We start from the raw sequence: 21,547 nt of genomic DNA on the forward strand, positions 1-21,547 counted from the left end.
TGTTTTCTCTCCTTCTTTGAAGCTACAACCATTCTTAGCTCCTGGGGCTTGTCTACTGGTACAGCCCCGTGGCACAGGCATCCTGCTGCAAAGCCCCAGTTCAGATCTTCAGAGCTGGCTGTGATCACAGAAGTTGGAGGAAGATTATTCAGGCTTTGCGGGGAGGCATGGGGACATGCCCAGGGTATCAGGGCTGTGGCAGGCTGTGAGGGTTGAAGACTTTGCCTGGGGGGGTGTGAGGAGACAGGCTGGTGCAAAGGTCCGGTCCCCCTGCTGAGGTGGCGGGTGCAGAGTGCTGGCAGGCTGGGGGAGCACCCCACGCTTTGGGCACAGGGCTGTGATGCTGGCGTGCACGCAGGGGCTCAGGTCTGGCACAGCTGCGGCAGAGGTGGCTGTGGTGGGTGGAGAGGCATGCAGGCTTGCTGGGGCAGGGATGGTGGGAGCTGGTTGATAGCCAGCTCACAAAACCATCTGAAGGCTTCAGCTCAGGTGCTGGGAGCAGGCACCAGGTCGGGTGCTTGAAAGCGACGCCGTGTGCCAGAGCATGGCTGTGCCACTGGGGCTGGGTGGTTCCCCTGCGGCGGCCTGACTCTGCTCCCTCCGTCCCCAGGTGGCTGAACACGCTGGGCTTGCTGGCCAGCCAGGGCATCGACGTCGTGGTGCGGCACTCCTTCCTCGACCACGGCCACAACCACCTCGTGGACCAGAACTTCAACCCCTTGCCGGTAGGTCTGCCTGCGGGTGTTGCGCTGGTGCTGGCTGCTCCCCACTCATTTTGGGGAGACTGTCTCCTTGTGGCCTGTTTGAACTCTGCTTGAAAATGAATTTTTCCAGATCTGTTTCTTGCAGTGTTAATAGGAGACATTAGTTCACGTCAAATGCAACGTGTTGGAGGCAGATGGGAGAGTAATACCTCTGTAGCTGAAACTTCATCTAGTGCCCAGGGTCAGTAGCACAGGAGGGAGGCTGGTGCCACTGAGGGGTGCCAGTGCGGACTGCAGAGTTGGAGGGAGGGCGGGATGTGGCAGGACCACCACACATGGCATGGGGCGGGCAGCTGGATCAGTAGTGGTGAGCTGGCCCGGGGGAAGCTGGGCTGGAGCCTCAGCACCCAACTTCAGATCTCTAGAAACCAAGGTGAAGGGCATTCGAAGGGCATTCCTGGCTTCACAGGGAGCAGTGGTCCTCACCAGTGCCCCGCAACATCCCTCGCTCTTCAAAAATGCCTGGGCTGGGGGAAACTCCCAGCACACATGGTGCTGATAAAGACACCATATGAAAAACCCTGTTAAAAGTAGCAGGTTTCCTTTTCCGGGGGCGGGGGGGGGGGGTGGGTAGTATATACGCTGCCTTGTAAGCAGAGAGCCTGGCAGAGTGGCTGGGCGCTCTGCATCTCCCCTGGAAAGGATTTATGGGTCCATGACTGAGCAGACACTGCCGGCAGGCTGGGGATCCGTGTCAGAGAGGTGCACAACCCTGCGGCTGCAAATCTGCCTCTGATGCTGCGCCGGGATCTCGGGGGCGGCTGCAGGGGGGCAGAGGCTGACGGAGCTGCGTCTCGGTCGGCTCTACCTACTCAGCCGATGAAAACAGCATCCCCACGACAGCATCCCTGAGTGTCGGGGGAGGATGCGGGAGGTGTTGGTGACACGAGGTCTGTGCTAACCCCCCCAGCATGGCCTGGTGGGTGGCTCTGGAGAGCGAACTGCTGAGTGGGAGATCACGGTCCCCTGCCTGTGCAGGTATCTCCTGGAGCACCCTGGGCTGCTCCCGCATGTACCCCTCTGGCAAGCGTACCTGCCAGCTCTGGGGGCCTGGGCTGGGGGGAGCCTGGGGGGCTTTGAACTTTGTTTGAGATAAATCTGAGCCTGGGGCAAGCACTTGATGGATTTCTTCTGAAGAGCCAATTCCCCTGGCCAAGCCACATCTCCCCCCTCCCCAGGGCCTCAGGGCCCCCCTGGATTTCTCCTGGCTGGACTGGGGCAGGCCAGCTCCTGCCCGCCAGGCGCGTGGGGGCAGCGGGTGGCCCGTGGCCAGCTCTGCCGGCACAGCAGGGGCAGTGGCCTCGGAGCGGCTGGAGCAGGCGTGCAGTTAGGAGCGGGATTAAAGCCGGGGAGGAGTTAGAGGAATAAACCCGGGGCTGTTAAATGCAATAGAGGTCTTTAAAATGAATTTTGCTGTTGTTTTAAAGAGAAGTCTCCCAGAAGTTAGATGCCACCCTGCCTCATGGCCGTTTCCTCGCTCTCCCATGTGCTTCAGCATTGATCCCACATCCCACCACTGTGTTCCTGCACAAACTCCGGTGGGTGCTTCCCAAGCCCTTTCCCTCCACTCCCGTGCTATAAAAGAGCCACAGGCAGGTGCAAACCGATGGAGGGTTTAAAAGCTGCAAACACCAAAAAGCCCAGCAAGACCGGACTGTGACCTGCTCCGCAGGGCAGTGGCCACTCTTTTCCCGTGGGAGCTATCAGGGAGATGAAAGCCGCTGGCTGTACCTGCGCGGGGCCGCGGCGCTGTGAAATACAATCTGCTCATTAGCTGCCACGACAAAGAGGTTTCCACACGCTGGCTGGGCGTGAGGCAGCTGCCTGCTGAGAGAAGGGCCGCACCACTGCAGCATCAATCGCAGCTCCGGCTGGCAGCCCCTCAGGGAGCCGGGAGCCAGGGCTGGGCTCCCCATAGCAGCCTTTGCACCTCCTCCTCCTCCCCTGCCACTGCTGATCCCTGCTTGTCAGAGAAGAGTACGGCATGTTTGGGGATGCTGAGCTGAAGTTGAGCCTTTTATAGCAGTGTCTTTAGGTGCTGGGTAGCTGCATGGTCCAGGGAGAGTTTCCTGCGTGGTCCAGGGATGGCATGGTGATGCAAATACAGCTCTCCATCCTTGTGCTAAAGAGCTTCCCATATAAAACCAAGTGATTTGTAGTTCATCACTGTACGAGCACTGCACTGCTGCCACGCGAACCCTCCTCTCTGTCCTGCAGCTGGGTCCCTCGTATGCTGCTGGTCTTGCTCACATTAGTACTGTCTCTGTTAGGGCATGTTACAGTGGATGGCATAAGGAAGCTCATAAAATGTGGAGTGAGTGCCATGTTGGGGGATCAGGGAATGCAGGTAACGGGGGTTGCTTGGTGGGCACTGCTGTGGGAGTCTCAGCTTCTAAATCACAATGTTTCTGCCTCTCCCCCAGGACTGCAGCACTGGGGGGATTTGTTATGTACAAGGGAAGGAGCAGGCAAATCACTGTGCCGCTCTTATGTATAGCAGGGTGATAGTTGCTGTCATGGGCCATGCTGTGAGCTAGCGAGGGCTACCAGCACGTCGGGTGGGCAGGGAGCATGGCTGCTCCCTGGGCATGGGCACTGGGCAGCAAACCCGGGCAGACTGGTGGGGGTTGCTCTGTGTTTTCCGAGGGTTAGGCTTGGTTTCAAAATAAACTTGTAAACTCTGGCCATTTCGGTGGGAAACGCAAGAGCACCTGGGAATAGCTGCTTACAGGCAGGGATGCAGTGAAACCTTGAAAGCGGAGGTTTAAGCCAGTCTATCCCTGGCTTTGCGCCGTGGTGGCTTGCCGGTGCAATGCAGACTGGTTCCCCGAAAATGGTCTCAGGTGGCAGCAGTGTGGCCCAGGGGCACTGCAGCTTCACAGTGAAATTAGGGAGATGTTCACGTATCTGCTGGGCTTTCCACACACAGCTCGTTCATGAGCTCATGTGGCTTCTGGGGCATCTTGCAAGGGATGTGGCCTTTGCATCCCCATCCAGGTCCTTCACCCATGAAAAAGCAGCTCTGAGTGCCTGTCCTGGCTGCCAGAATCGCTCATCCACCTTCTCCTCAGAGGTGATGCCATCAAAGCCCCATGTGAGGGACAGGTGCTGCGGCAGGGGAAGGTGAGGCCATGTCTCTGAGCCTCCTTCTGGGTGCAGAATTGAGGAAGTGGGTTTCTCTTGCTGGACTAATGGGGAGCAAACAAGGAGAAACTGGGTGACATGAGGCTCCCCGGCCTTAGTACAGATGTTATTAGGCTGGGGAATAGAAATGCTCAAGCCTCCCTTAATGCAACTGAGCTCAAGCATTTTAATGCCTTGTTATTTTTGAGAGAACTTTTTCATGTATGGTTGGAGTGCTTTTTCTTCCTGAGTGATTGGGGCAGCCAGCTGTATAATAGTCAGGGCTTGTGCTTGAAGCCCTTTAAATAAAGCCTCTTGCAGGTACGTCAGTCTCCTGCCTGCACATAAACCCATCTGTACATGTGTGTGGGAGTGAGGAGCAGAGGAAAGGAGGGCAGGAGCAGCACTGATATTCACTCTTCACAGGGCAGTGTCTTTGAAATGCCACTCTGGCATTTAGTAGCTCTAGGCTCATTTCAGGCATGCGGTGTACATACTCCATTTCTGTTTCCTTAATACCTCTCTGAAACAGTCCAGAGGGATGCAATACTTCTATTTCACTGGAGAGCCCCCCAGCTAGGTGTAAGCTTTCTCTTCAGATTGTTACAGCATGTTAAAGACCTTTCTGAATGCTCTTCCACATGGCACTCACCTCTTTTTTATCCGTTTGGTAGTGACTTCCGCTCCCTTAACACACAGTGCTGTAAGGTTATACCTATGCATGGAAAAACTTGGGTGCATTTCTAGGCAGAGCTCGAGCAACACAAACCCCATAGAAAAGCCAAAGCGGAAATCCAGACTTCCATTTCCTGATAACTGTGGCTCTTCTTGGGCCTTGTCCTAAAGACTGTGGACAGCGAGATACTTGGTTCTCCAGGGTTAGGTAGATACTAAAACTTCCTTTCTGCGTTTAGGTTTCCTATGCAGCATGAGAAAGGCCCAGAGGGATCACAGGGTGAAGCGATGGCAGGGACTGCCTGCTCAGCTGTGGTAGTAGAAGACAATAAGATATTGCCTGTGAATTGATGGCATCCTTGAGAAAGCATCGCAGCGGTGCGGAGGCCTGTGCCTGACGGTGCTGTGGTCGGACGCTTGGATGCTGTGGGTGATTTTTCACCTGCTTTGCTTAGCCCGAAGGCACTGGAACTCGATGGGAAAGTTACTGTCTGTCCTGGAGGAGGGAGGACCCCGGCCTCAGATTGGGTCTGTCCTTAGTGAGCTGTTCCCTTCCTAACCAGGCTTTCGTAAAAGCCCTGCTGTGAACGAGCGCAGTGCCAGTTTGCCGCCTTCCCCAGCATCCCTTGGGGTCCCTAGGGCAGAGCCGTGGTGCGAGCGCGGTGATCGAGTGCCGATGGTGCCTGCCCCACCTGTCCCAGCACCTCCCCGGCAGGGCATGGGCTGGGACCCCGTCTCCGGGTGCACAGAGGCAAGGGCCCCGCCGGGGGGGTGCCGTGCCGGGTGCCAGGGGTGGGAGCAGGTCCCCCGGCCGCGCTCCTGCCTGCCGCACGTACGCGTTCCCCGGTGCGCTCGTTAGCTGAGCTGGCTTGGCCGGAGGCGTCGCTAATTGCAGCTGGAGGTCCCAGCCGTCTCCCTGGACGGTGCCTCTCCCGCCCCTGCGCTGCGCAGGAGGGGGCCCTCGCCCCCTCGCAGGTCCTCGCCCACCTGCACCCATCCCCACCCTGCCGTCTGCTCGCCCGGTGGCTGCCCGGCTGCTGGGCTGGGCAGTGTCCAGAGGCGAAGAGGAGACCCGGCATCCGTAGGGGGAAGCGTACAGAGAGCCCTTTCCTGCAAGCGCTCGCGCTCCCACCGCCGAGCCCGGCCAGCTGGCTGCGGGGCCGGGGGAATTCAGCCCCGCTGCTGCGCCGGCCCATCTGCACGCCCAGCACTGAGTCACCGCGCTGCGCACACGCAGCCGGCCGAGCTGGCAGGGGTAGGACTGCGGCTGCTGTTCCCCCCGGCGGGGACCCTCGGGCTTTGGGGTCACTGTCGGGGAGAGGGCAGCCAGGTCGGGCTGCAGTCTGCCATGTGCCGCCGCGGGCAGAGGCAGAGGCAGAGGCATGGTCCCAAGCCTGGGAGCAACATAGGGTGGGGAGAGGGAGCAGGTCCAATGGAGCTCGCACACACATGGAAACTGTTCCTGATGACCATAAATCTGCCGCGCGGGTGTCTGGCACCCCCATCTGCCCCGCACACTGGAGCACTGGCTCTGGCGGGAGCGACGCCTGCAGATGGGGAAGGGGCGGGAGAGGCGAGGACAGGCAGGAGCTGTCTGTACGGGATGTTCGCTCCGGCCGCAGGAGGGAGGGATGAAGTCCTGGGCAGTTCAGGTGTGTGCGGGGGAAGGGCTCTCCCATGACATGTCAAGCCAGAGCATGGGCCACTGAAGGGCAGAGTGGAAATGGTGTCCCGCAGAAATCTCCCAGCCAGCCTCTGCACGAGCACCTGAAGTGGGTCTGAGCAGGGCATCTCCTGTACTGCCTTGTCCTTTCAGCCATGATCATACCATGTCTCGAGGACTGCAGCATCCTCAGCTCTCTGCACCTTCACTGCATTCAGCCTTCCAGGAGCTCTAAGTCTGCTCTGAGGCTTGTTTTATCCACAAACAAGGAGACAGATTTAAAGCACCTAAACTCTGCTTGCTGCCACAGCGGATTAAGGGGCCTTTCCCTCTTAGTGCACCATAAAAAACATCTCTGAAGTGTGTATGCATATGCTTGGACTCTCAAACACATCAAAGCTATGCTGCGGCTAGCAGCTCTGGCACCCACCCGCCAGAGCTGCAGGACATGTGCAGACCCAGAGCTGGGCTGCTACTCCTGCACCAGAGACTGGGGCAGAGACACACTCGTCTGGGACCGGCAGCAGTGGCTCGTACTTGGAAGGACGGACACAGCCACTGCCCGCGTCTCCCAGACACACCATGCTAGATGGGGCAGCAAGACTCTTCCCAGTATGTGTTGGTGCTTGTTGGCGGAGCAGAGGGAAGTAGCGTTGTGGTGAAAAGCAGCAGAAGATCAGAAAACAGCAAAGAAGTTGCATTTGGTTTCCAAGCCCTCTGATCCGGCAGCTCTGCTCCCTTCCTGCGGCCTCCATCGCCTGGTCCCTGTTAGGGAGAGGTGATGACAAAGGAGAGGTTTGGCTGTTCCTCCATCTGCTCAGCTCCCCGGGAAGGTGGAGGCTGCTGGCTGGGGGCCAGCTCATCAAGGGCAGTGGTAGGCAGGGACCACTTCCCACTCGCCACTTTCCCAGTGCCTGGCAGGCTGTCCCCTCAGTGCCACTGGTGCCCAGCAGTGATTCCTGTGGCTGCCACTCCCACAGCAGGAATTTTACCTTAATGTCAGTGTTTGGTCTTTCTCCAGGATGGAGAAAAAGAGAGGAAGAGACAGAGACAACAGAGAGAGGCTGTGCAAAGGGTGCAGCGGCTCGAAGGCTGGGAAGACGTGATGCTCATCAGAGCCTTGGTGGGTTGTGCTGCTGGCACAGCTGGGAGAGACCCTGAGCTGTAGGATGAATGGCTGATGCTTGGCCCAAACACAATGCTTGTGGTGCTGCTGGTAGCGGTGGATGAAAATGCTGCTCTCTGAGGCCATGGGTGCACTCATGTTAGCAGGTTATTTGGGATGGGAGCAACTCTCCTGGCTGTCCCCATGTGCTGCGCTTTGGGACTTATCACAGAGCTGTTGTAAAACGTGACCTGATTTCCTTTCCCTAACCACGAGTAGATATTCAGTCCACAGGGCCAGACAAGAGCCAGCCTGCCATAAGCCCATGTAAGCACACAGAGTGCACAACACAGCCACAGCAGCAACTGTTCTGCTCCACAGAGCTGTTCCTGCCCCGGCTAATGGAGCCATTGCCCTCCCTCGCCGTGCCTGCCTCCTCTCCTCTCCCTCCTTAGCTGAAAGGCACTGGGGTGCAGGACTGGCAGCCCCTCATGTCACACTTCAGCCATAGATTGCTTGCCAGCAGAGAAAGCTGCTGGGAAGATATGAAGGCGGAAGGCGATGCAGGAAAGAGTGGTGTGAAATGAGGCGTTCGCAGCCGTTAGAGCAGGAAGGAAGAGGATCAGCACAGTGAAAGCAACGGCTGGCCAGGCAGAGTCGTCAGCAGCTTCAGGGGACTGGTGGTGGGCACCTGCAGGGACCAAGGCTAAGCAAGAAAGGAATTGGGCAGCATTGGCTGATCCTTTCATAGGTGCAGGTGCCTGGATGAAAGCAAGGGTCTGTCCTGCCCAGGAGGGGCAGGGTTGCGTGGGCAGAGCAGAGAGAAGAGGCAAGGGGCCACTTCGCTGCAGCATCTCCGTACGTGCTGGCCCCGTCCTCCCCTGCTGGTGCCACTGGCTCCTGGCAGCCCAGTCCACCTGAAGCCCCCTTGTTTGGGGCTAGGAGGAGTGTTGTTCCCCATTCACAGACCCTCTCTGGAGTGTCCCCCATGATGCTCAGGGCACACCCGCAAATTGCACCAGTACGGCAGCAAATGTAGGAGACAGCTCACCAAGTCCTCAGCTCTTCAGGACCTCCACACAAGGAGGGTGCACATGCGAAATGGCAAACAGATCACAGCCCTGAGGGTGGGTGCATGCGAGCATGTGAGGACAGCATCAGTGCCCACTCCCAGAGCTGATCATTTTGACTTCAGCAAATGTTCCCTTTGGGGAGAGGCTCTGCCCCACTCTGCTTGTTGAAGGACCTTGCACAGGATTTGGGTGAGAAAGCCTCGAACTCCCACAGTCCAAGAAGCACATAAAACTCTGGGATAATGTTAAAAGCAGCATAAAGTCCAGACTTGCTGAAGGAACAACCAGCCGTGGTTTGAACAGGATGTAAGGACCTCCGCAGGGAGAAAGCTTTGGATGCTGAGGATCTCTTTAATCTAGTGGAAAAAGAAAGAACAAGAACCACTGGTTGGAAGCTGAAGCCAGACAAATTCAAGCTGAAAATAAGGAGTGGGATTGTTAACAGTGCGGATGTTTAACCGCTGGAACAGACTCCCTGGGAAGTGGCGGCTTCTCCGTCCCTCCAAGCACTCACAACCACAATCACTACTTTTCTGGAAGATGCTTTTGCCAAAAACGAGCCATCAGGCTCAGCAGAGGGATAAAAGAGCAAACCTCTCTGTCCTGTGATGTACGGGAAGGCAGACCAGCCAGCCCTTATCTCCATACAGGTTGCTTGGACTGTGGAAAAACGCAGATGAAGGTGCAGGAATGGAGCAATCTATATCACTGTTGAAACTTGAGCGTGCCTGAGGGATGGAGGAAGAGCTTGCGTAGCTTCAGAAGAAGGAAGAGGCAAGAGGAAGAGGAGGAGGGTGGGCAGCAGCCAGCTGATGCTGCCGGCGACACGGGGACAGAGAGCCATGCCCCGGCAGCCCCTGCCAGAGGAGGCTGTGCACCGCAGGGTCGGCAGCCAGCTCATTTGAAGTTCGGCTGCCTTTGCTGGTTACAGCCCCCGGAAGACCAAAGGGCTACGGCTCCGTTACTCCGGTTTTCTGGTTATGGCAACGTCTTCTCAATGTGGTGAGCACGGAGCTGAACAAACTCAGGTGGGCTGTAAAGCTGCTTTGCTGCCTCTAGGAGAGAGCGTGGGGATACGCTCCTGCACCCTTCCTGATGACTCCTGAGATGGGAGGGTCTGGTTAATAGGTCTGTCTGAAGGTCTGCCTAATCAGCCTTGTTTCCAAAAGCTGAAGTCTCTAAAAGCTCCTGCAATGAATTAAAATGTGCAAAGAGATCAAGTGGAACCCTCTGGGCTTTCCCTGTCTAGCAGAAAGCTCGTGTGTCTTCACTGGCCCCATGGAGCTCAGAAGATGTGGCTGGCCTGAGCTCTGCACATCAGCTCGCTTGAGACAAGCGCCTCTCTTGCCCATAAATCAGGGGTCCCAGCCAGGAGACCTCCTTGAGGCGCAGGACAGCTCTGCCTTCAGGTGCTCCTCGCCTGCAGCTCTGAGGGCTGCAGTGGCAGCACTGCTTAATGGGCCTGCAAAGTAATTAAAGCAAGAAGGCTCCCTTGATTCCCAGGGGACTAACAGCAGACCAGATTCCTGTCTGCTATTCCTCCTCTACCGCTACAGCTGTATTGCTGGCTAAGCCCTCACAACGGGAGCCCTCTGTGACTCCAAAAGCCAAATCCTTTCTGCGGTTGCACTGGTTGGAGCCACTTATCTCCCTAGGCATTGCCGGGGCTGCCTCCGCCGGGATGCCCGGCACCGCACTGCAAAGCGGGCACTTGTCTTTGCAAGGGGCAATTGGGCACTGCTAGCCTGGGGGCCACACTCACACAGGGTTTGTCATATGGGAGGGGTGCCAGCTGCTGTCAGGGGTCCAGAAGAGGTCACTGATGGGTGGAAAAGCCACCCTGGTTGCAGCCAAGCTGGTTTTCAAGAGCAACTGCTTCCCAAGCTGGTCACCATTTGAACAGGAGCCAGTAGCTGCAGGTGCCCAGGAGCCCTAGTGTGATTTTAACTGGGGTTCGCTCATGCCGGTGGTAGGAGCAGCCCCAGAGCACCGGCCCAGCCGGGTGAAGTGCCTGCACCCGGCAGGTTTGTTTCCGCAATGCTAGGTGCGTGTGTAATTCATCATCCAAATGCTCAGTGTCACCAGCTCCTGGTAATTTATTGTGAGTAACGTGATTTTGGCCCCTGCTGCAAGTGGGCTTGTGATGACGCGAAAAGCTGCAGCTGTCTTCAGTGCTTCCCTGCAGTAAGCTGAAGAGCTCGAGGCCGGCACTGACGACTCCTTTTCCAGCCCCGGGGTCATTTTTCTGGCCCTCCTTTGAACTCTCTTTGGTATTTCCACATCCTTCTCGAAACAGAGACTTTGGAGCTAGCTTTGCCAGCAAGGCAAGGTAAAATCACTGCTCTCCCCTCGCCTCCTGCAGATGCTGGAGGGACAAATCAGTCCCCACGCTGCCCTGGGGGCATTGCCTGCACCAAAATACTCTACGGTCAGCCGTGGTCATCTCACACTTTGCAGAACAGCTCACCCTGCATCACTGCTGCCTGCCTTACCTGTCTCATGGCATCTGCACGGTTTTTCCCAGAAAAGCTGTGTACCCTTAGCTGGATCAGAAGCCGAAAAATGTGGCCAATGCTTCCCAGAGAGTCAAGCATCTGTCCTTGTGCCCAGCCCAGGAGATGCTGAATGGCTCTGCCTGTGAGCTGCCACAGCAGGGGCCCCGGGCTCAGCTCCCCCAGCTCTGCAGGGGAGCAGGGTTTGTCAGAGCACCCTTGGGAAGAGTGTATGCCAACATGTGAGACTTGGCAGCAACGGGGGCAGGTCGTGGGGCTGGGTAGCTCTCTGCACCCCCACATTGCAAACCTTGCTGCTGCTGAGCCTTGAGAGCAGAGAGATGCTGGCATCAAAGCAGCAAACCCCAGGGAACTACCCTGCCTGGAGGGGTGGGTGCTCAGCCGGAGGCTGGAGCTGCTGGTGCCAATTCCCCAACTTGACAAGGCCATCGCAAGCCCCCTGCAGAACAGCTCTTGAGACCCATATGGAAATTTCGGGGTGGCCACGATGTCTCTGGCCTCTACCACTCCCATAACTTGTAGGCAAAAGCAGCATCTCATCAGTGGAAATATGGAGAGGAGGTGAGAAACCCCACTGGGACCGCTAGAAAGACCTAAGAGCCTGAGCTGACAGGTAGCTGGGGGCACTGAACTCATTTATTTTAACTCACGACCGTGCGGCTAAACACTGCAATCTGTGCTCACCTTTGGCCTCGACATAAACTCAAGTAATTACTCATCTAATGACGCCTGCTAATCGCCGTGGCTCACCAGGGAGCCGGCAGTGTGCTGGGCGCTGCTTCTCCCGCCTGCTGTGAGCCCAAGCAGGGTGGGCTGGCACAGCCCCTGCAGCGTGGTGCAGGCAGGGACATCCCCAGGGTGTGGGGCAGCACCGCCAGCCAGCAGGCACAGGGACGATGGCACGCACCTCGGGGAAGGCACGTGTCTGCGGTATCGAGCAACTGCAGCTCGTCCTCCCCGGGAGCTTCGGCCCCACAGCCTGAGCCTCCCCAGAGTGCACAAGCCTCTCCCTTCACCCTCGCGTCTCCTCCGGGGCCCGGGGTTTGCAGGGGAAACATTTACCAGGCTGGTGTGGCACAAAGCCCCGTGGTTTTGGCTGGGAGCAGCGAGAGGAGAGCAGGAGGCAGCTTTTCCTCCAGCATTGTGGCAACAGCTTCCCAGAAAGTGGGAAGTGGGTTTGGATCTCGCTTTGCCAGGCCGGCCCAGCGCTGCTGGCACAGGTCAGCTTCTGCTGAGCTGGGCTGGAGAGAGGATGGGGCCAGCAGTTCAGTCTGGCCGGCGGGTGTTCACCTTGTGCCGGTCTCTGCTGCATTAATGCTCCGTTTCACCTGCTGGCCTCTTAATCCAAAATGCACGTTAACTGGTGGCTGTGTGAGGGCTTCCCACCCATGGGATGGATACCTGTACCTGTACAAGGGATCTGTGCTTCCACCTGCCCATCCTGCCCTGTAGCCTGAGGCCCTGGAGACCCCATTTCCCCCACATACCCCTCTGGGGTGGCAGACCCCTTCCTGGCACTATGCTGACCACACAGGGTTTTCCTCGTGCCTCCCCAGGCAGTGTGCAGGGCCATGGGGTGCTTGATCTGTGCTCCTTTCCACAACAGCAGTGGAAACGGGCCAGACGTTGCTGGGCAGAGCAGTCCCTGGTGCCAGTGTGACCATCGCTGCTGGGCGTTTGACATTGCCAGTGGGGTTGGGGGATCATCACAGTTGCCTGAGGCACATGGTCTCTCTGGGGCAGCCAGTCTGGGTTGCGCAGAGGGGATTTATCCAGAGTGCTCGTATGTGTAAAAGTGCCCCAGCACCCAGGCGGTGCCCAGCGCACCCACAGAAGCAGCCCAAGAGGCTCTGTCTCCCCAGCATCAGCCGGGGTGCCCAGAGCAGAAGCAGGGCCACAGCCCCATCCTGCAGAACGGCAGGCGAGCGCCTGAGCCTGCCCTTTCCCTTCCCACAACCCTGCTTCATTTACTGCACACCTCCCAGCTTCTGCAGCGGATGAGTGGGGGGCCCTGCCGGCAGCGGCCTCCGTCACCGCACAGCCTCACCCCCCTCCCTGGGGCTTGGGGCCCATCCTGTGTGCCGAGCGAGGCTGTGCCCTGTGGGAAAAAGTAGTATGCGGTGACGTAATTAAAGGCTGCATCATTAACGCATGTGTGCAGGGGCTAAACATTTCCTATTTCTTGAGTGCTTAGCTTCCCTGTGCTGTGTTCATGGGTGCTTAACTCCACGGGAGGCTTTAAAATGGAAGAAATACCTCTGGGAAGTGGAGCACCCTCAGCAGTCACCAAAGCCAGCGTGCCATGAACAGAGCTAGAGAGCACAGGAGAGCTCTGGTGTGCTCCAGCCCCATGTAGAGAGAGGGCTAGAGGGTGGCCTGCCTGCTCCAGAGACATCACCATCCTGCGTGCATCAGCTGGAGCTAGTACACAGGTCCGCAGCATGGCTACATGCAGGTCCGTGGGAACACGCAAGGGCATCCATGCCGCTCCCCACGCTCTGCAGCCCAGCTAAAAGCTGAGCTCCTTTAGAGGGTATCGGTGTCTCTCAGCATGGGCAAAGCAATGTATTCCTCCCTTAATCTCTTTCCTGGAAACAGCGATGCCATTTTGGCTTGGACTGCATAAAAAAAGCTCACCCCAAGGCAGACATCTGGCACACATTTTCACCCCAACACCCAAAATTTTGCTAGGCTGTAAGCAGGGAAGCCAGCCTCTCCTGCCCGCTCCTGCTGTGAGTCGGGGGGACCGTTGTGCTGCTGACTCTCCCCTCTGCCCCCCAGGACTACTGGCTCTCCCTGCTCTACAAGCGCCTCATCGGTCCCAAGGTCCTGGCGATCCACGTGGCCGGTCTCCAGAGGAAACCCCGGCCCGGCAGGGTCATTCGCGACAAGCTCCGTATTTACGCCCACTGCACCAGCTACCACAAGTAAGCAGAGCGAGGGAGGCTGGGGGCTGCAGGGTGGGGATAAGCAGGACCCCCAGGACTTGGGGACCACTGAGGACATGCTGGGGCAGGAGCCCAGGGTTTGGCTCCGGCAAAGCAGGTTGGCTTCCCAGGGGACTCGCTCGGGCACTGCTCTGGCTGCTGTGGTGGTGGAGGGAGCGCACAGGAACAGTGATGCCTCCGATGAAAGTCATGGCAAGCCCGCGCCTGGGAACGGGGCCGGCCGGGGCCGGTGCGGTGGCTGCCGAGCAGCCCCAGCAGCAGAGATCAAGGGAGTGGATTTCACACGAGGGGCCCCCAGTCGGTCGGGTTACCCGCCGGGCCGCGCTGCCGGGGAGCCCGGCCTGGTTATTGTTTCGCTGATAAGGTCTTTGAAAGCGCCCCAGCAAGCTGGGGTGGGGGCGGCCACCTCCTCCGCAGACACAAGTTGCTATTGTGGAGGAGGAGAGTCTGTTTCTTTACACAGTCCAGATGCTTTCAACATGCCTCCAGCTCGGTAGGAAACCTTGTCCAGTAACTGACAGGTGCAAAGTGCTTTATAGCCTTTGTTTGGGGCTGCCTGATTAGGCAGGGACAGAGGATCAGTGTCTGGACCTGTCAGTTAGGTGCCCAGGGCGGCGGGGGCAGACGCCACTTGCGCACAGAGCTCCCCTCCGTTCTCAGCCTCCTCCTTGTGAGGCCCCGGGGGGGCTGCCCTGGGACCGCCACCCCCTTAGCTCCAGACACTGGCACGGCACCCCCTTGAGCCATGCCACCGCTGGCTGAGGAGGGGAGGGGGAGACTGAAAAGGCATCATTGCGGAGCCGGGCTTCGTGATGGGGAGGTGGCATCTCCCTGTGGAAGGGCAGCCAGGACAGTAACGTCCCCTCCGGATGGCTGCACGAGGCCAGTTCTTGCAGAGACCCCCAAACCACTTCTTGGAGGCGGTTGCTCCCGGGGCATGTGCCAATGTCCCCCTCAGCTCCCGCTCTCCCCTTTGCAGCCACAACTACGTCCGGGGGTCCATCACCCTTTACATCATCAACCTACATCGGTCCCGGAAGAAAATCAAGTTGGCGGGGACGCTGCGGGATAAGATCGTCCACCAGTACCTGCTGCAGCCCTACGGCAAGGACGGGCTCCACTCTAAGTAAGTGCGATGCTGGCGGCTGGGGCTGCCACTGCCACCCCGTCCTCGATGCCACCACCCTCACCCTGTCCTGGTCCCGCAGGTTGGTCCAGCTCAACGGGCAGCCACTGGCCATGGTGGACGATGGGACCCTGCCCGAGCTAAAGCCTCGTCCGCTGCGGGCCGGCCGCACCCTGGTCATCCCCCCGCTGACCATGAGCTTCTACGTGGTGAAGAACGTGAACGCGCTGGCCTGCCGGTACCGATAGCCCACGGCCCAGAACGGACCCGCCGGCCCCGCTTCTGCCTCCACGCACTCCCCAGGACACGCTGCCTCCTCGGCAGCCCGCACAGCCTCGCAGCAGGGCCGCATCGGGCAGGCACCGCGCCATGCCCTCGTCCTCACACCCTGGATGCCCTCCGGCTTGGCACCCTCTCCCGCCCGGTGACCGCAGAGCTCCGCTTGGCCCTGGCCACCATCCCGCCAGAGCGGTGCGACGGCGAACTGGCAGGGCCTGCCGCGATCCGTCCCACAAGCTGCGAGAAGCACCCGGGGTCCGGTGCCCACCGGCTGCTGGGGAGGGCTGGGGTGCGGAGGCCTGGGCTGGGCACCCTCCCCGGCCCCCCCAAGTCCCGCTGCCCCTCAGGGTGACCCCTCCCGCAGCCGGGTCCCCCTCTCCTCTGCGCCTTCTCGGGCGCCGGTCAGCGCTGCCGGTGCAGCAAGCGCATGGAAGCAGCTCCCTCTGCTGCCGCCGGGCTGCCGCCAGCCCGGCCGGGACCGACGCGGGGATGCCGCGGGCAGGGCGGGCCGGGAGAAGGGGCGCCGGGGTCCGCCCCGGGGCGGTGCTCGAGGGTCCGCCGCTGGAAATGTTGATAATTAAATTATACGGCCCGAGGCGGGGCGGAGCGGCGGGAGGCGGGGCCGGCGGTCAGCCCCAGCGGCCGCCGGGCCGTGAGTGTGTTCTGCCCGGGAGAGGGGCGGTGTGGCGGGCGGGAGCAGCCGGGACGCGCCGAGGTGCTACCGGAGGTGTAAATAAAGTTGGGCTGTCAACCGCGCCGGCGTCTTCTGTCCGCCACGGGCCGGGAGCGGGGCAGGACGGGGGCCGGGGACCGGGGACCGGGGGCCGGGGCCGGGGCCGGGGGCCGGGGCGGGCAGGGTGCCGCGGTGCAGGGCCGCGCCGGGCCGCCGGGGGCGCTGCGCGCGTGGGCGCGGCGGTCACGCGCGGCAGAGCAGGAAGCGGCGCGGGGCGGGCGGAGCCGCGCGGTCCCGGTGCCCCCCGCTGCCGCCGCCGCCGATCGCTGCTGCCGCGGGTCGGGCCGGGCCATGCGCTGCGTCCTGATCGCCAGCACCGCGGCCGAGCTGCTCTTCTACTGGGCCGATGCCGCCTTCCTCCGCCGGCTGCGGCCGCCCCACGCCGGCCAGGTGGGGCGGGACGGGGCGGCGCGGGTGCGGGGAGGGGGTGCGCGGTCGTGCGTGGGCGCTGACCCGGGAGCGTGTGCCCCAGGGCCCGGCGCTGGAGGACAGCCTCAACACCCTCTTCGCCCCGCTCATCATCTCCTGCGCCGCACTGCTGGAGAAGCTCGCCGACACCTACACCTGCTTCGCGACCGAGCGCGGGCGGCACCTCCACGTCCTGCACATGGTAGGGCCGGGACCGGGGACCGGGGACCGGGGTGCCCCGGCTGGCCCCCACCTGACCCCGCTCGCCGGTTGCAGTTTGGGGACTGCCTGTACATCGCGGTGAACGGCGACGGGACAGAGAGCGAGGACGACCTGCGCCGGACGCTGTTCGTGCTGCGGCGCTTGGTGGAGGCTCACTGTGGCCTCGTCACCCTCGACTCCCACCTCATCCGCAAGGAGTGAGCGGGCATGGGCTGGCACGGGCTGGCACGCCGGGGTGCCAGGGCAGCTGCCAAGTGGTGCCTTCATGCAGCCCCGGGGGGGTGGGAATGGGTGTCTCCAAGCTGGGACCCCCCTTTGCAGCAGGACCCCTTGCCTGCTGGGCTGCAGCTGGGTTTTGGGCTGCCCGTCCCACCCAGGGAGGTGATGGCTGGCTCTCGGCTCTCACACTCTGGCCGTTGCAGGTTGCGGCCGGCTGATTCGGAGCAGCGGGAGCGTGTCTGGAGCCTGTTGCGGGGCCTGCTGGAGACCTACAGCCGTCTGCGGGAGGAGGACCAGAGCTTTGTGGTGGAGGTACCGTGCCCCGGGGTGTCCCTCGCCTTCAGGGCATCCCGGGGATGTGAGGCTGCATGGAGTCCAGGCATGTGGGGAAAGATTCTGGGCTGGGGACTTTGGGGCAGCTCCCTGGAGCTGTGGAAGCTCAGACCTGCCCCCGGCGCTGCGTGGCTGGGTCTGGGGGGACTCAGCAGCCTTCCCCCCAACCTGCACCCCAGGCTGTGGAGCGGCTGATCCATCCTCAGCTGTGTGAGCAGTGCATCGAGTTCCTGGAGCGGCAGGTGGTGCAGCACATCAACACCAGCCCCGAGCGTGGCGGCGACGAGGTGGGCCATGCCTTCCTCCTGGTGCACACCAAGCTGCTGGCCTTCTACTCCAGGTGCGCCCGTCCCCATCCCCGCCGCCCTCCCAAGGGCAGCCGCTCGCCCTCCTGGATGACCCTTCCCTTCTCTGGCCCACAGCCGCAACGCCAGCTCCATCCGCCCTGCCGACCTGCTCGTCCTCATCCTCCTGGTGCAGGACCTGTACCCCAGCCAGAGCACCGAGGAGGAGCTCGGCCCCCAGGTGCTCCAGAGTTGGGGGGGGAGGGGGGCAGCAGGTTGGGGTGCCCCTGCAGGATGATGCCTTGGTGGCCAGGGCTTGATTTTTTTCTTCCCTCTTTTCGGAAGGCCACGGCAGGGAAGCTGCTGCCCCAGGGACCCAAGAGAAGTGAGAGCATCCCCATGAGTGGCCCTGGCTCCCATGGAGCTGCAGAGAAGGACTCGGATGATCAGGTGAGTCCCTAGGATTGGCAGCTGCCGGGTGGGACTCTGGCTGGACTGCCTGCGTCGCTCCCATTGCTGACCCAGCCATTCTCGCCAGCAGGACACAGATGATCTCTCTGCGCCTGAGGTCTACTACACGCCTCAGCCCTCACCAGGCAGGCACAGCACGGGTGAGTGCCCAGCCAGGCAGCAGCCCTGCCCCGTGCCCCCCAGCCCTGCGGAGGCTTTGGGGCTGCGTGGGGAGCTGGCAGGGAGGGCGACCTGCTGTGCTCCCTGCAGGCAGCGAGAGCTGGTCGGAGGGTGCTGAGATGCTGGGCACTGCGGAGGCAGACGCTGCAGATGTCCAGGTGAGCAAGGAGTCCTGCAGTCCCTCCCAGCGCCACACCTCCTCAGCCTGTCCTGGTGCTCTTTGCAGTGTCTGGTCCTCATCACTCGTCCCTCGCTGTGCTGCGGCTGTGGGTGCCCCAGGCTCTAGGACTGGGGATGTGCCCTGTGTCCCCCATGTTGTGCATGACTGTGACAGCTCTGACCACTCTCTCTGAGACATTCTTTACAGTCTCCCTGTCCAGAGCTGTCAGCACAGAGGGGCCAGGGCTGCCTCAGAGCAGTCTGGTGTCTCCCTCTGCTGCCTCTGGGCTTTCTGGGCTGCTTCCCTGACAGATGCCGCAGAGCCTCACACACTTTGCAACCAGGCGCTAGCCTCAGCATAAGGCATTTGCAACCTCTGCCTTTGCAAGCAGCTTCCCCTCTATCTGCTGCTCTTTTGGGGTCTCTGGGCACTTTCTCCACTGCTGATCTTTTGCCACGTGGCCCCTCCAGCTACTTCAGTTCATTTGTGCCTGGGTGCAGCTTTCAGGGCATTGCTGTGTCCCTCCAGAGCATCCTGGGTTGGTGCAGGATGTCTCATCCCCGTGGGGGGCTGAGCATCTCCCATCTTTCCCCAGATGGCAGAGGACTTGCTCCAGACCTTGGGGCCTCTAGTCCCTGAAGCTTCAAACCCCAGAAGGATCTTCCTGGATGCCAACCTGCGGGAGGGTTACTGCCCCTTGCTGCCGCACACCATGCACTGCCTCCCGCTCTGGCCGGGCATCTCCCTCGTCCTCCTGACCAAGGTGAGCTGCCTCTAAGGTGAGGGAAGCGATGCCGGGTTCAGTCCTGGCTGACCCACCTCTCCCTTCCCTGGCAGGGCCCCACGACCCAGGTGGCCGTCACCTTGTACCAGCTGCTGGATGGTTTCCTGGTGCTGGAGAGGAAGCTGGAAGAGGGGCCGGAGGTGGGAGCCCCACGCTCCTACCCGTTCCTGGCTGAGCTGCGGCAGCGGATGGACAAGTTTGTGAAGAAGCTGAGCGGGCAGGACATCCAGGTGGGAGTGTGGATGTGAGGATCCTGTCCTGCTGTCCCCGCAGCCTGACACTGAGCCCTCTCTCTCTCTAGTTGCAGAACACCTGGGCAGACTTCAAGAACAAGATGTTTTCCCGGAGCGAGCCTGGGAGCTCCCTGGAGTGAGTATGGGGTGGCCAGGGAAAGTCTCCAGGGCAGGCAGGGGCCTTTCCCAGCGTGGGGGGCGGCACGGCTGTCCCTATGGCGCTGGGGACCCAGGGGCCAAACTTGGCACCGTCTGTGTCTCCCGGCTCAGGCTGCTGCAGGCAGTGGCCAACGTGAAGCGGCAGCTCTGCTCTGTGTATCGCCAGCTCTTCCTGGCCTCCACCGGCCACAGCCTGTCCCAGGGGCTGCGGGACCGTGCCCAGAAGCTGATGAGGTGAGTGCATGGGGGTGGCCAGCATCCCCAGGGGGCTGCCCCACACTCAGCTGTGGTGGGTCTTGGGGGGTCCCAGCCTCTCACCACGCCTCTTCCCGGCAGGGAGAAGCTGCTGGACTGGCGGGACTTTCTGCTGGTGAAGAGCAGGCGCAATATCACCATGGTGTCATACCCGTCCCTGCGGCTGGGAACCCAGCCCAGTGAGGAGGGGTCCCCAAGCGGGTAGCAGAGGTGGGAGTGGGGCTCTGTCCCCCCAGCACTGGGTTTAAGGGGAGAAGTGTGGTGGGTGAAGGTGGTTTCCCCAAGGCTCGGGCTGTCCTGGAAGGGTACCAAAGTTGTTGGACACCCTTAACCCATCCCACATACCTGGAGGACTTTCCTGGCCTGGTGCACTTCATCTATGTGGACCGCACAGCTGGACAGATGATGGCACCATCGCTCAGTCTGACAGAGAAGTCTAGCTCAGAGCTGGGCAAGGGTCCCCTGGCCACCTTCATCAAGAAGAAGGTACTGCTCGTGGGGCTAGGGGTGGGATGGCGATCACAGGAGTGGGTGACAGTTGGAGGGTTTTCTGCTCAGGCTTCAGGTGCCCCTTTCCCTCAGGTCTGGTCCCTGATCGCGTTGGCCCGGCGATACCTGCAGAAGGGCTACACAACGCTCGTCCTGCAGGATGGTGACTACTGCTGCTCCTACTTCCTCTGGTTTGAGAATGAGCTGGTACGTGGGGCCAGGAAGGGGCTGAGCCCCTCTCCCCTGGCACCTTCTAGGGGCAGAGAAGAGGGCTGTAGACACAGCCGGCTCCGGCTCCTCAGCGATCCCTTCCTTGCTCCTGTCCTCTGCTGTCATCTCTTCCTAGGGCTACAAGCTGGAGGTGATGGAGGTGCCAGTTCTCTCCGATGATTCTGCTCCCATTGGGATGCTGGCAGGAGACTACTACAGGTGAGCAGTCCTCAGCCCTGTGGTTTGGCACGAGGGCCTGGGGCTGTGCTAGCACGGGGGTCACTGTGAGTGATGCTGTCCTCGCTGGGATGTCGCTGCAGGGTGGTACCAGTGCTGTGGTGTTACCGGGGTTGCACCAGCCCATATCCCCAGCCTGTTGCCATGGTCCTGCCAGTGGATGGGCGCTGTGTCCTTGCCAGGGACTTTCTAGGAGGAAGGTGGTTAGAAAGGGGGTGCCAGTCTGCGCTGTGCCTGCCAAGCCCCCTGTCTTCTTCTCCCCAGGAAGCTGCTGCGCTACTACAGCAAGAACCACCAGGCAGAGGTGGTGAAGTGCTACGAGCTGCTGACCGTGCACCTGGGCATCATCCCCTCTGAGCTCGTGGTCCAGCAGGCCTGCGACTTGGCCCGGCGCCTCTGGGAGCCCTCCCGCATCCCCCTGCTCTGACATGCCTCCAGCCACCTCGGGGGCCGGGATTAAAGCGGGTGTGTGGGTGTTCCCGGCGCCTGGGCTGCTTTCTCAGTGTCTGTGCGTCGTCGGCTGTGGCTGCAGGCGGCCACAGGCAGCCTTCCTGTTCTCCAGCCCGGCTGGGGCTGGCACTGCCTGCCTCCCCGCTCCCCGCGGGCTTCGCTGGCACCCAGCAGCCTCCAGGGACAGGCGGAGAGTGGGACTGAGAGGTTGTTGGCAAATCACCATCTCGCTGAAAAGCGCGTTTCCAAAGCAGGATTTATAGCATTGGCTTGGCATCACCGCCAGGCTTTGGCCGGAGAACAAAATGGTGTAGCCAAACCTATGTAGAGGAATGGCTGGGGGGGTGTGCCCCTTCCCCCTCATCCCCAAATGGCAGCTGTGGGGCCCTCGGGGGCTTGGCAGGCACTGGGGAGGTGCAGCCTGTCCTGCACCCCCCTCCCTGCACCCGGGCTCCCAGCCACCAGTCAGCCA

The 21,547-nt window shown here is 60.7% G+C and overlaps 2 protein-coding genes across 7 annotated transcripts in view; both read left to right on the forward strand.

Moving 5' to 3' along the window:
- The window catches only part of HPSE2 (heparanase 2 (inactive)), a 113,560-nt gene extending 97,547 nt beyond the window's left edge, over positions 1 to 16,013 (forward strand). For all 4 annotated transcript variants that reach the window (XM_069796738.1, XM_069796736.1, XM_069796737.1 and 1 more), the window contains 4 exons: positions 611 to 725; positions 13,698 to 13,843; positions 14,844 to 14,990; positions 15,073 to 16,013. In XM_069796738.1, the coding sequence (XP_069652839.1) occupies positions 611 to 725; positions 13,698 to 13,843; positions 14,844 to 14,990; positions 15,073 to 15,238 (574 nt within the window). In that variant the 3' untranslated portion in view covers positions 15,239 to 16,013. The remainder of the gene's footprint in view (positions 1 to 610; positions 726 to 13,697; positions 13,844 to 14,843; positions 14,991 to 15,072) is intronic.
- Positions 16,014 to 16,196: 183 nt separating this feature from the next.
- HPS1 (HPS1 biogenesis of lysosomal organelles complex 3 subunit 1) lies at positions 16,197 to 21,109 on the forward strand. Of its 3 annotated transcripts, none has more exons than XM_069796741.1 (18): positions 16,197 to 16,392; positions 16,475 to 16,612; positions 16,687 to 16,829; positions 17,055 to 17,163; positions 17,364 to 17,524; positions 17,607 to 17,709; positions 17,814 to 17,918; positions 18,007 to 18,079; positions 18,189 to 18,256; positions 18,854 to 19,021; positions 19,096 to 19,272; positions 19,344 to 19,411; positions 19,546 to 19,668; positions 19,771 to 19,835; positions 20,030 to 20,175; positions 20,272 to 20,385; positions 20,525 to 20,607; positions 20,890 to 21,109. In XM_069796741.1, exons 1-18 carry the CDS (start codon positions 16,294 to 16,296, stop codon positions 21,050 to 21,052), a joined length of 2,106 nt encoding a protein of 701 aa, XP_069652842.1. In that variant the 5' UTR covers positions 16,197 to 16,293; the 3' UTR covers positions 21,053 to 21,109. The 3 variants fall into 3 exon arrangements, with proteins under 3 accessions (XP_069652842.1, XP_069652843.1, XP_069652841.1); XM_069796742.1 differs by having other exon boundaries at positions 18,010 to 18,079; XM_069796740.1 differs by having other exon boundaries at positions 17,607 to 17,708; positions 17,810 to 17,918.
- The last annotated feature ends 438 nt before the right edge of the window (positions 21,110 to 21,547 follow it).

This window comes from Haliaeetus albicilla, chromosome 11, assembly GCF_947461875.1.
Source record: "Haliaeetus albicilla chromosome 11, bHalAlb1.1, whole genome shotgun sequence".
NCBI classification, from domain to species: Eukaryota; Metazoa; Chordata; class Aves; order Accipitriformes; family Accipitridae; genus Haliaeetus; species Haliaeetus albicilla.

Bases quoted from the DNA above. Each gene is read 5' to 3' on its own strand.
- HPS1 (XM_069796740.1), top strand. From the start codon at position 16,294: ATGCGCTGCGTCCTGATCGCCAGCACCGCGGCCGAGCTGCTCTTCTAC. The intron at 16,830-17,054 runs GTGAGCGGGCAT...TGGCCGTTGCAG, and splicing joins TCCCACCTCATCCGCAAGGA to GTTGCGGCCGGCTGATTCGG. The intron at 19,669-19,770 runs GTGAGTGCATGG...TCTTCCCGGCAG, and splicing joins CGTGCCCAGAAGCTGATGAG to GGAGAAGCTGCTGGACTGGC.